This window comes from Benincasa hispida, chromosome 8 (assembly GCF_027475165.1).
Source record: "Benincasa hispida cultivar pf3 chromosome 8, pf3_genome.v1.1, whole genome shotgun sequence".
Lineage (NCBI taxonomy): Eukaryota > Viridiplantae > Streptophyta > Magnoliopsida > Cucurbitales > Cucurbitaceae > Benincasa > Benincasa hispida.
In genome coordinates this window covers 47,767,734-47,780,605 of record NC_143485.1, presented here as the reverse complement: position 1 = coordinate 47,780,605, position 12,872 = coordinate 47,767,734, and the positions used below count along the sequence as shown (strand labels likewise).

At 36.2% G+C, this 12,872-nt stretch overlaps 1 protein-coding gene across 1 annotated transcript; it reads right to left on the bottom strand.

Moving 5' to 3' along the window:
- Positions 1-3,116, bottom strand: LOC120090980 (wings apart-like protein 1). The gene is made up of 4 exons (XM_090316924.1): positions 2,336-3,116; positions 1,387-1,486; positions 935-1,274; positions 1-220 (listed from the first exon to the last, which is right to left on the bottom strand). Exons 1-4 carry the CDS (start codon positions 2,857-2,859, stop codon positions 60-62), a joined length of 1,125 nt encoding a protein of 374 aa, XP_090173050.1. The 5' UTR covers positions 2,860-3,116; the 3' UTR covers positions 1-59.
- Between the last annotated feature and the right edge of the window lie 9,756 nt (positions 3,117-12,872).

The window sequence follows — 12,872 nt, the reverse complement described above, 5'->3', positions numbered from 1 at the left end:
CAGCAAAAAGAAAGCATGGATCCTCCCCAAATCTCCCTTTCCACGTTGCTACTGCAGATCTATACAAAAACAGTAATGAGATCCCAAAAAAACATACAGGCCCACACCTCCATATTGGAATGGCAATCCTTGGCAACCTCAAAGACAGCATCAAGTCCTCCTAGCTCTCGCAATTTTTCCTTGAAGTCGCCTCCAGTTTTTCTTATAGCACCAGATGTTTCTAAGAAGATGATTGGAGATTCACAATAATTAGCAATACTGGACACTGAATTGGCATGGTTCAGACATATGAACATGCAGCTAACATATGAAGTAAAAAGAAGCCAAAAAGAAAGATAGTATGCTTGTCAAGTTAGCTAAGAGGCCAAGAATGTATGTGAACTATTTAAACCATCAGCAGTAACTCCACATTGGAAGATAACATAACATTCATGTTATAGATTTGAATCCCTAACTTTTTGAAAAATGTGAAATTTAAGCTATCCAGAAAGCAAGTTGATTGAATAAAATTAGTTGATAGGTAAGATACTGAAACTACGTACATATTCTTTAATAAGCCAATCCCCTTGTATCATTAAAAAAGAAAGGTGTTACTTGACAAAAATATTGGGGATAGAAAGAATTTTTAACAACAGAATGTTGAAAGTCAAACATCTAAAATAAACTCTTCAAACATTGGCAGGAGAAAAAACCAAAAATGGTATTTAAAAGACTAAACAATTGTTGAGCATCTATCCATTCAAGCCCATTGTTCAGAATGGGGGAGACTTCACATGCTAAGATGAGGAGGCTTCATTCATCGTGGTCAATGACTTCTTCATTAAACATCTACTAGGCTTGAAATTCCTCCAATATGTGATCATTACATTAAAAGTAATGAAAAATGCATTAATTTTTAACATGAGGCAAACAAGGGAATCATCATCAGAATTACCTTCAAGGGAAATGGTAGTCAAGCAAGCTTTCTCTATAGTCAGTAATGCAATCCATTTTGGACACAATTCTGGTCTATCAGTCACGCCAGTGTCTATGCTTCTTGATTTTATCTCCTTGCAACTTACAAGAATTTCTTCAACTTTTGAAAAAATCACAGAAGAATTGGAGTCCAATCTTTTTGTTGTACTTTGTAGGATGCCGGAATCCGTTCGAAGGACTAAAAGCTTATGGCCAATTCTTGGTCCTTTCACTTCAGCAGCCATATCAAGAATTGGTTTCAACAATTTAATTAAAAAACTAACACAATTTGGTGATTCGAGAAGGCGATCATCTTGACCCTGAGATTACGAAATGAAATACTTCTGAGAGCCTTATCATCGTCATAAAGCATGACTGTGCTTGAGAATGTTTAATACAAAAGAAGTAAACACTATAAGGTAGATCACTTACATCGCTCGTCAAAATGTAAAAAAGAGTTGCAGCAGCTAGATTGCTGGCTGAGTCATCAAAGCTAAGACCTAAAACAGCATCAATTATTCTCCTTGCCATCCTAAAAAATATATTTGATTTGAGATACAAATTGGCAACATTTAGCACTAACAATTGCAGGAACATAAACAATAAAATAAAGAAACTAGTACATTCTAAGTGACAATCAGAAAAGCAACATGGAACGTATAGTACTCAAGGTGCCTACAGGCCCTAAAATGGAGGGTGAGAGTCTTTACTGTCAACAAAAATTAAAATATTCAAAAATAAAAACCAAATTTATATTCAGTTTTCATGCACATGATGTTCAAAAGAACTATCATGAGCTGAGTAAGGCATCCCTACGTCCTCTCCATTGAAATTTTCAGTGAAAGGTCTGTTTCCTTACCCTATATATAGATAGATGCATGCTACAACGGATAAATATGAAAAAAGGCACTAAGAATTTTCGTTTATAAATTCAACATTTTGAGTTGTATGAATAACCAGATGCAGAATTTTGGTAGATCTCGAGCAGATGTCATGGCCAGCGTAGTCAAGAAAGGTCAAAATGGACTAGAACGGTCCTAAGCAGATGCTAACCAGCGGCTTAAGATACAATACCAGTAAAATTCAAATTTAAGTACACCTTAACCTTTTCAATTATCACTGATAACGTCACAATTTTTTACTACAAACTCTTAAAATTCTCCTTAAACCAAAAGAATTATGTATTATAAGAGACATCTATTATTTTTCTCTTTGGGGAAGTTAAGAAACAAGAACTTCCCATATAGTTATGGAGGAAGAAAACCTTGCATTACTCAAACATTACAAAGAAAATTAAGAACTTGAAGAACTTTCTGCTTTACAGTTTTCTATCTTCAACTATAAGTATGAGTAACCAAAAACCAATCAAATTTTTACATACCCATGAGTCCGTAGAAGCCGCCGTTGCTGCGCAGTACTGCAAATAGATAACAAGGATATCAAACTAGCTCTTCTGGTCCGAACTTGCTGACCCTTCCTCAACCCATCCAAAGCGAAATTCACCTCATCCACATGCTCCATCATCTCCCCAAACTCCTGAGCTTCCATCAAAGTCGATGTAGAAGAAATCGCCGGCTGAGAACACCTAAGCACCTCTAATTCCCTTTTCTCAATCTTGATTTTCTTGGACTTCTTGTTGCCCCCGTTCAGTGAATCGTCAAAAGAGGACCTTATAGGCTTTGCTGAAAAGGAACCCTGAGAGGAATTTGTACCGTAGGGCTCAGAATCGAAGGTGGACCATCTAGTGGAAGAGTCCTGTGATGAGAAAGCGATGCCAACCAGCGGGTCCTGAGAACTTTCCTGAGAAAGAGAGTCGGCGAAAGAATCGTGAATGGCGTCGCTAGAGGAGTCGGAGAAAGTCCTCGGAAGACCACGATTCCGGCGGCCGTACGTCCTGACGATCATCGCTGGATCCCAGGCGACAATTGGCTAGCTGCTTATGAGCTTATCTTCCAGCTCTGGAGCGTAACATTTGAAGAAAAGGGATGGGCTTTGAAGGAGACAGAAGTTTTGAAATCGGGGGGAAATTGTCGGAAGCGAGAAACAAATCCGACGAAGTTGGTGGAACTGAGAAGAGAACAATCGAAGACTTGGTCTCTCTCGATAATCTTTTTAGTATGATTAAAGAATTTCTTAGGTTCAAGGCCTTCCCTTCAGGGTTTTGATTTTGGATGTAAAAAGATGTTTTCTTTTGCCCATTGGCGTGAGAATAAGGCTAATACGGTAATTTCATCTTCTTTTTCTTCCGAGTGTTCATTATAATCGTCTAATTGTCGTAAAATATAGTTCAATTACTTCTGGTTTATATTTTATTTTCAGTAAAATGTTAGAGACTTAAAATTTTAGGATTGTTGAACGTGAAAAGAAATTATAACATCCAATTAAGTTAATTCTGGTTTTAATGAATTGAACTTTGGCCATGTTTATGTTCGAATGATCGCAATAAATGAAAACTAATTTGGAAAGTAAGGTCTATTTTTTTAAGTTTAATAGTGTTTATCAATGTTCTGCATTCTTTCTAACATGTGGGCCGCAGTTGGAAATCGATAATAAAGTAACGTAATCTGAATGAAGGACATGAGATGGTCAATTGTTTGAATATTGAATGAACACACACCCTTTTTATGATAAGTCCAACTTTCCAAAATTTGCCCTCACATGTCATTAGTTATTGTTGCACTGTTAGGGTTTAGCTGTAACGGTAACTGGTCAAAATGACTATTACCATTCATCCAATTTTCAGGGTTTCCAGTCTACCATTAAATAGAATAAAAATTGTATCGATAAATTTTATATTTTATCATTCACAATGTTCATCTTCATATTTTGCATGCATTTGTTCACTATCACTACATGAAATGTTCGTTTGTTGATGAATTTGGAAAAATTGATCAAACTCAAACAAAATATGTAGGTTTATATATATATATTTTTTGTTTCATGGAGGGTGGTGGTTCTCCAAAACACAATAAAAAAGAAGAAGATAATGAAATACACTTCCAAATCAATGGATAGGATCACCAGTGCACATCGGGCATTGTTCGTCTTTTTCTTGGCCACTGTCTCTCTATCAGTAGGTTCTTAATTTGCACGACAACATCCCATGCCTCTATTCCCCTCTTCTTCTCTTTGTTATCCACAATCTTTCCTACTAGTGGAGGGTCGTTGACAGAGCTAAGAGATGCCTCATGGGGGGAAGGCTTATTCACACTTTGTTATGAAGGCTCCTTCCTATCTTTTGGAGACAAAATGAGTGATAGATGGGAGAGGGGGACTCATTGTCCGAGCTTCCAGTCCCCTCATGTTCAACTAAATACGAAGAGTCGTCAATAGATGACTCCGGTGTGGTTGCAGTGGTTGGTGGGCTCCCAGGTTCTGAACTCGACCATTGAGAGGATGATGGGTACTCATATGAGCCAAAGTTGTTGTCAATATCTGACCACATTTTTTTTTGTCTAAGAAAAGTGTGAAAATTTTACAAAATGATAGTTGTATATATACAATTGAAGGGGTGCATGGTTTGAGGGAGGAAGATAGAGGGACATCTAGCTATTCGCAAATGACACAAAAAACTACATATTTATCGTTAGCATTTGCGTTCGAGTTACCGTTGAACCTAAACAATAAGCATATACGTATGACGTCTATACATGAAGACGTAATGTGATAGTTACCGTTTGGTGATGATTTACCTAATTGAATGCGTATGTTTAATTTGTGGATTAATGGTGTTACGATTCCCGATGTGCACTGGCGAAAAATGATTACAAGCCGTTAATCAATGTCAAGATGTATCAAAAACGATAACAAAAATGGTAACTATATGATGTTTCAATGGCCAAGTTGTGCAATTATATAGTGTCGTAACGGTAAGTCTTTCAGTAACCCTAACTCAAACCCAAAAGGTAAAATGCAAACCCAAACAGAAGTGATAATTAATGAACAAATGTTTTAATTAGTTGATCAAGATGTTAAAAAAGATTCAGATAAATATTCCTCTCTTGAATGCAATCTAGCAGATCCCCAAGTATGCTAAATTCCTTAAGGAGCTATGCACCAAAAGAGGACAGGTAAGGATAAAGAAAAGGCAGTGGTAAGTAAGAATGCATCGGCTCTCCTGAAACATAATATTCCTGAAAAATGTCGAGATCCAAGTATGTTTACTTTGCCTTGCATTATTGGTAATAGAGTCATTCGTCATGCAATGCTCAACCTAGGAGCCTCTATTAATGTCATGCCCTATCATGTTTAGGAGGATTTGAAATTGAATGATTTACAAAAAAAAAAAAAAAAACTACTGTATGCATCTAACTAGCTGATAGATCTTACATGCAACCCTTAGGGATTGTTGAGGAGGTACTATTGCAAGTTAAGGACTTGATTTTCCTAATCGATTTCTATATATTAAAAATGGATGAAATTTCTATGCCTTCATCTTCTACAATTCTGTTAGGTAGACACTTCATGAAAACTGCAAAGACAAAAATAGATGTAGATAAAGGTTGTCTGTCTGTAGAATTTGATGGGGAAGTTGTTTCTTTTAATATATATGATGCGATGAAATTCCCTGAGGAATATTTGTCCTTGTGTTTTATTGAGGTGCATAATGTTATAGATGATATTGTGTTGCATGATGATGATGACAATTCTAACATGTTGGTTTCTCCCTGCATTGATCTGGATTCGCATGATTCACATGATTTATCTCTTCCTATTGTTAATGTTAGAAAATTAGAAGAACCTTCTTCTAACTTCGATATTCTTGATTTGCAGGTACAAGGAATTGAGCTGAAGGCTCTCCCTAGTCATCTGAAATATGTGTACCTGGGAGAAGGGAACACCCTTCCATCATAATCTTCAGGGAGTTGATACTTGCCTAAGAGGAATCCCTAGTTGAATCTCTAAAAACTTACAAGGAGGCCATTGGGTGGACTCTAGATGATCTCAAGGGAGCAAGCCCTTCTCTTTGCATGTTTAGGATAACTCTAGAGGAAGGAGCTAAGCCCACAGTCCAACCCCTCAAAAGGCTCAATCCCAACTTGAAAGATTTCGTTCTCAAGGAAATTATCAAGCTCAATGAAGCCAGAATCATTTACCCAGTTCCTGATAGAAAATGAGTAAGTTCTATCCATGTTGTCCCTAAAAAGACTGGATGACAATTGTAGAGAACGATAAGGGTAAGATGGTGTCAATGCATGTACAAAACGGGTGGAGAATGTGCATCGATTTCTGAAAGGTCAACGAGGTAACCAAGAAAGATCATTTCCCTATCCTTTTCTGAATCAAATGGTGGAACGACTCGTCGGAAAACCATTTTTCTGTTTTTTTTAATGGCTTCTCTGGATTCTACAAAATTCCCATCGCCCAAGAAGACTGGGAAAAGACCACATTCACCTACACTTACAATATGTATGCCTTCAGAAGGATGCCATGTGGGCTTTGCAATGCCCCAGGTACGTTCGAAAAGTGTATGATGAGTATATTTTTCGATTTTATAAAAAAGTACATAGAGGTGTTTATGGATGATTTTACGGTTTACGAAGAGTCTTTTGAGGATTGCTTGCATAATCTTAGCTTGGTATTGAGATGATGCATTGAAGCTAACCTTGTATTGAATTATGAAAAATGTCATTTTATGGCTCTCATAGGATTGTTTTAGGACATCTAGTTTCTAAAAAGGGAATTCAGGCAGACAAAGCTAAGATAGATGTTATTGCTAACCTCCCCTATTCTACATGTGTTAGGGAGATTCGTTCTTTCCTTGGTAGAGCAAGTTTCTACAGGCGTTTCATCAAGGATTTTTCAAAGTTGGCACTACCGCTATCAAGCTTCAGAAGGATGTTCCATTTGATTTTGACAGAAAGTGTCAGAAGACCTTTGAAACTTTGAAGGAAAAGCTTACCACCACCCCGATTTTACAACTTCCAATATGGGACGTACCGTTCAAGATCATGTGTGATGCTAGCAATCTAGCAGTGGGAGCGGTATTAGGACAAAGGGTTGACAAGAAGAGTCACGTCATATGTTTTGCATCAAAGACCCTGAATCCTACCCAAATTAATTACACCATGACTGAGAAAGAATTTTTGGCTATCGTCTTTGCTTTAGATAAATTCCGTTCTTACATTCTTGGTTTTCCTATTACTATATTTACTAATTCACTCTACTCTCAGGTACCTGATGACCAAGAAGGAGTCAAAGCCCCAACTTATGTGTTGGATGCTCCTCCTTCAGGAATTCAATCTGACTATCAAGGACAGGAAGGGAGTAGAAAAAATTTAGTAGCTGACTATAAAGCACAGACACAGATATGATTACACGATATGAATATGATCGGATACGACGATTCGTCAATTTCTAAAAAACTAAGATACGGATACGTCTAAGGATACTCCATTTTTTTATATATTTTTTTAGTATATATATTTCTAAAAAACGAGAATACTAATACATTGATTTGTTTGTCGTTTCCTTTCAATGACAATTTGATAACGCGCTCAATGGGTTGCTTGTTCTTAAAAAGGAGAAATTTTCATAATTTTGAGCTTTTTATAATTTTCCTTCATGAAAACCATGTAAAATGAACCTAGGTTGAAATTTTTTCTGTTTTAAATCCCTTAAGGTCTTAGAAACGGATTATCCATCTCAGATTTTCGTTGTCACCTTGAAAGGCCCCCTATTGGCTTGGGAGCAACTTTTAGTGCTGGAGAGTAAAACTAGATAGTGAGAAAATAGCAGCCCTGCGTGTGAGGAAAAAAAAAAAAGAGAATTATACTAGTTTCTTTCTATTTTGAAAAAAAAAAAAGGAAAAAATGTATATAAAAATAAGACATAATCGGTGTGCCTGCAAAAAATAGTGTGTGTGTGCATGGATAGAGGTGAAAAGAGATTCCTCTACCGTGTCCAATTAGGTCCCACGAGAAAAGAGTGATAGGTTCCTGATGTTTGAATGTGAAAGCTAGCCCTCTAGGTAAAACCGATGCCTTTTACATTTTGTGTGCGTGAGTTTTGGGCACTCCTAGATAATGTTGCTCTTTGATATGCAATAACAGTAAGTCTCGAGCTGATGACCAAGTAAGAGTAGAAGGAAGATGAAATGGGAGTATGATAACACTTTTCTAGGTACTTTTCGATTTATGAAAAAATTTCGTTTCTTAGTGTTTCTATCAAATGCATGCCACATTCTTATCCTATGGTAGGGTTTTATAAAAAATTATATGGCATACTTTATGCACACAAAATAAAATAATATTATACATCACATGCATAATACTTAAACAACACTAAAGTGGACCGATATTGGTATTAAAAGCAAACAAACAATTAATTTATTACAAAAAACAATAAACAGCTCCCTTGAACTGCTTCATACTCTTTGAACCAACCCGAATCAGCCAAAAACCATTCAAACCAGCTTAGAAACTCCAAAAACTAGGTTGAACCGGTCAAACCGGCTCAACCAAGTCAACTACGCCAATCCAGACCTTCTGGACCAACTAGTTAACGCGAGCTGGCGTGGTCAACGGACGGAACCAGGTGGACGCGCGGGCTAGAGAAATGGGTCGCGAAGAGGGTCGGGCCGGACGGGTCAGATGGAGAAAGCAAAAGCACGAAGAGCTTCATTGAATTGGGTCGGGTCAGACCGTGGAGACAGTTGGCGCATGCAGGGAAGCTCATCGAACGGGGTCGAGTCACTGGGTTCTCGGGTTTGGAAGGCTGCTTTTGATTATGGGAGCTAGCAAACGGGTCTGCACTGATTTCTTCTCCAAATTGAAGTTGTCCTCTTTCTCGGAACTAAACAAATATAGCCTAATAACAACTCTAATTACTCTAACAAATTTGGAGACCTTTTACCAGACATTAATGCTCACATACATATGAGCAGTTACAAATTTCAACAAGAAATTAAAAGAAAACTAATGCCAAAATCGTAAAATATCCACTTTAGTCCACAATTCATTCAATAAATGAAGAAACACCCACCAATATGCAATAAAACGTTATAAACATGCTCTGATACCAATTTTTGGAATCTAAAGAACAACATGCAAAAGCGGAAGCAAGGATCGATAACGTTCTAATTATATAAAAAACAAGAATAAGCATGCATAAAGGATTAGAAATTACAACCTTTGTAGAATCCACCACAATCTTCTTCTCCCTAACTTGATCGACACCACCAATGGTAAATCCTCACTATTCTCCGGTTGAAGAACACGGTGGTGGGACATTTTGTTAGTGAAGACAAGGGGATTTCACTCTAGTAAAGTGGAGAGTAAAGTGGTGGAAGAGTAAAGTCAAAAGTCAAAGAAGCATTAGTTTTTCCACATTTCAAAAACCAAACTATTTAAAGACAAATAACATGCAAAACTCTATTTTGCATGTCTTCCACCTCAAAATCCACTAGCATGTAGTCCTTAGGTTTCAAGCTTTGGAAGTGTCACTTCAAAGACCACTTAGTGGGAAAATCTAACAATTGGATTTTTCCACTAACTAATTTTAACATAAATAAAACAAACTTTTATGAAAAAAAAAATTCATAATTTAGAAAATATGTAAAAAAAAAAATTAATATCATATATTAAATTATTTTTTACACCTAACTTTGATTAATCGTATTAATAAACTTTAAAAAACACTTTCATGCTAATGTTCAAGAATACTCTAAAAAATGATTAATAAATTAATTATTTAATTGTAAATTATATTTCATATAAAATACAATTTTCCCGAATGCCCGAACTTAAACATTTCAAATTCTTACTTCACTCAGTTCTTTAATTTTGTTCATAGTGAGCTAGCAATGAGACCCGATGAGCCTATAGATCATGGGCTCTAACGATCCGAGAGTAACCGGCCAAACTCTTTAACCTTGTTAATCAACATTCATTAACTAACAGGATTGTCCACTATAGCTTATAGTTGCACTCCTCACACTATAGATATATTATGAGTCAATTTGATATAACTATGATAAGTAAGTCAACCCTTCACTGGTTGTTCGTAATAATGACTGGGTCATAAGTTGTTTTACCCCCAAGATAACATCTTGCTTCTTAAGTCTCACTAATCCTCTGATGAACAATTGGTTTGTGATCCAATCACTAAACCAAGTCCCTCTCGGGCTAATGAAAAGGTGGGACCCCTTGTTCAAGATCCGAAGTCAACACTTAAGGGAACAACCTCTCTACTATCCCTAAAAGCAGGTAAGAGTAAATTTCGTCTTGCAACCTATGTCCCCAGCTATCTACCCGGTCTTACCCCTGAAATAAGAGGCTTATTGAGCCGACACTATTGAGTCAACCCTCACCCATGCAAATCTAAGGATAATCCCAAATAAACAGAAGTTCATAGTTAGCTCATGATTAAGGTCAAGTTACCTAGGTCATCGTTTTGAAATAGTCAGTCTTAAATAGTAAACAACGTTATAAAGTAAGAGTGACTTAATTCTTGGTCTAATCTTATGCAAACTCATTACATAGGACGCCCCCGCTCCTCATGTCAATACATGAATGAATCAGGATCACTTCGTTTGTAGCACTTAACAACAAATTGTAACTACTACAGAGTGGGGCGCATTCAATAGTGTTACTAGAATAAGGTATTGATACGTTAATAATATGTGATGAATTGATAAGACTTATGCAGTTTAACGTTTAGTTTTATTTGGTCGAACCCAAGTGCAAATTCAATCAGAGTCCTGGTGAGTCCAGGGTCGAATGTAGGGATTGTTTGCAAATGTGCGGTGAAACTAAAAATATTATCCTAGTGCAAATTGAAATGTTCGAAATGGTTGAGTGAATAGTTATTTTTAATCTAAGTATTATATGATGAAAGTTATGTCTAAATGAAACAGTGTGAATTCAATGACAGATATATGATGGAAGGGTTGAGAAGAATTGTCACTAACACTTCCTAAACAACTAAGTGGATTATGCGATCAAGCGATAAACTCAATGTTACGTCCAATACTTCTTAGTGTATCTAGCCACATTGTCTTATTTCTAAGATGCATGTGATGAGTGCAATATGAGAGGATATATTTATTTCTAAGAAATATCCTCTCTTGTTTTATGAGATCCAAATTTAAGGTCTTTCAAACTTATATTAAATTTAATTAGAACAATCTCTCAATCGATTCAAGCAAGTCATATAAGCATGCATAAAACAAGTTGATCGCCTGATTCTCTTGTTATTTAGTAGTGTCAGCTGCACACTTCTCAACCCATTTTATAATTTAGTTACGCATGATATTGATAGAAAAGATGGACAAAAGATAAGATGAACATGTATTCATATTGCAAAGTCTGAATTTGTCAATATAGAAAGTACAATACAAATACACAAAGAAAAAGAAAGGAGTATAGAATCAAGTCGTGGTTTGCAATGCCTTGCTCCCCAAGGCTTCTTTGATGACTGTTTCACTTAGAATATTAAACAGTGGTATCCTTCTTTCTCTCTCATAGGAATCCTAAGCTCTCACTAGGGAATTTCTATGGAAAAATAGGAAGGTTTTTTAGCAGAGTTTCCTCTCAGAATTTTCTCTCATCTCCCACTATTATGTCTGCATGAAAATTGCATGGGTATTTATAGGCGTTCGAGGATGTTTTTCTTCTTTTTTTTATTTTATCTTTCTAATGATTGCATTGCTGGGGCGTATTAAATTTCATATCCTATCGCGCCGTCTGCAATGTGTGAGAGGTTCATTAAATCTTCAACAAAGTTATCTTGCCAGCTACCAATGCAGTCTATCATTTGACTCCCACCTCCCATGTCATGTCATGCCTTATCGTTTATAGCAATCTGATCATCTGCTATTTTGGTAGTTCTTGCTTGATTGCGTCAGTGGGTACTTGGCTTATGCGATCTTGTGTTCTCTGGTTGTGTTGAAGGGTATTTTGCACAAAGATAACAATATCAGTCCAAAATTTAGATATGTTAGAAATTGAAAGTGTGTGATGGCATATTCCTTTTTTTTGTATAAATTCTTTGGTAAAGAATGTCAAAGCTTTATGCCTTTTTCTTATTTCTTACGTGGAAGAGATACAATAACTTGTATTTCTACAAGTTATCAGGTACCCAGCCTTATTCGTATACTATAGATCATTTTGGCTATTTACTGAACTCGATCCACTTTTATGTCTCTACATAAAGCTCATGTATTCATATAATAGCCATGGATCTTTAATTTATTGGATTTAGACTTTACAAGTGCAATTCACATATTCAATAACAATTTTATTGAATAAACGCCAATAAAATCTTTATTGATAATAGAATAAGTTTAACATTACAAACTAATGACATCAAATACCGGGCTCAAACAGGTCAAAAGACAATTGGTTTTGGTGTCAGGAGGGTGAACGCAATGTACAATTTGGAAGATGACCCCAAGGCTGAAGGAAACATGATAATAGAGGCACCAACAAATGAAGAAATGAAAGATGCGCTAAAATTGGTGGCAAAGCTGGGGTCAAAACGAAACACCTCCACCAAAGGGATGAAGACGTTATCGCCACATAGCCTCACACCTGAAGCTAATGTATTGGGTTGAATGTCGTAAAATTTGCAGTTTGTAATGTTAAACATGTTCTATTATCAATAAAGATGTTATTGACGTTTATTCAATAAAATTGTTATTAAATATGTGAATTGCATTTATAAAGTCTAAATCCAATAAACTAAAGATCCATGACTATTATTTGAATACATGAACTTTATGTGGAGACATAAGATGGACCAAATTTAGTAAATAGCCAAAACGGTCTATAGTAAATGACTAAGACTGGGTACCTTATTATAGTAATACTATCGAATGTGACCCACTCTGTAGTTGTTACAATTTGTTGTAAAGTGATACAAACGAAGTGATCCTGATTCATTCATATATTGACATTTGGAATGGGGGCGTCCTATGC

Coding starts and splice junctions, on each gene's coding strand:
- LOC120090980 (XM_090316924.1), bottom strand. CDS start 2,859: ATGATCGTCAGGACGTACGGCCGCCGGAATCGTGGTCTTCCGAGGACT. Junction 1,275..1,386: donor TTTACATTTTGACGAGCGAT/GTAAGTGATCTA, acceptor TCGTAATCTCAG/GGTCAAGATGATCGCCTTCT. Junction 221..934: donor GACTACCATTTCCCTTGAAG/GTAATTCTGATG, acceptor TCATCTTCTTAG/AAACATCTGGTGCTATAAGA.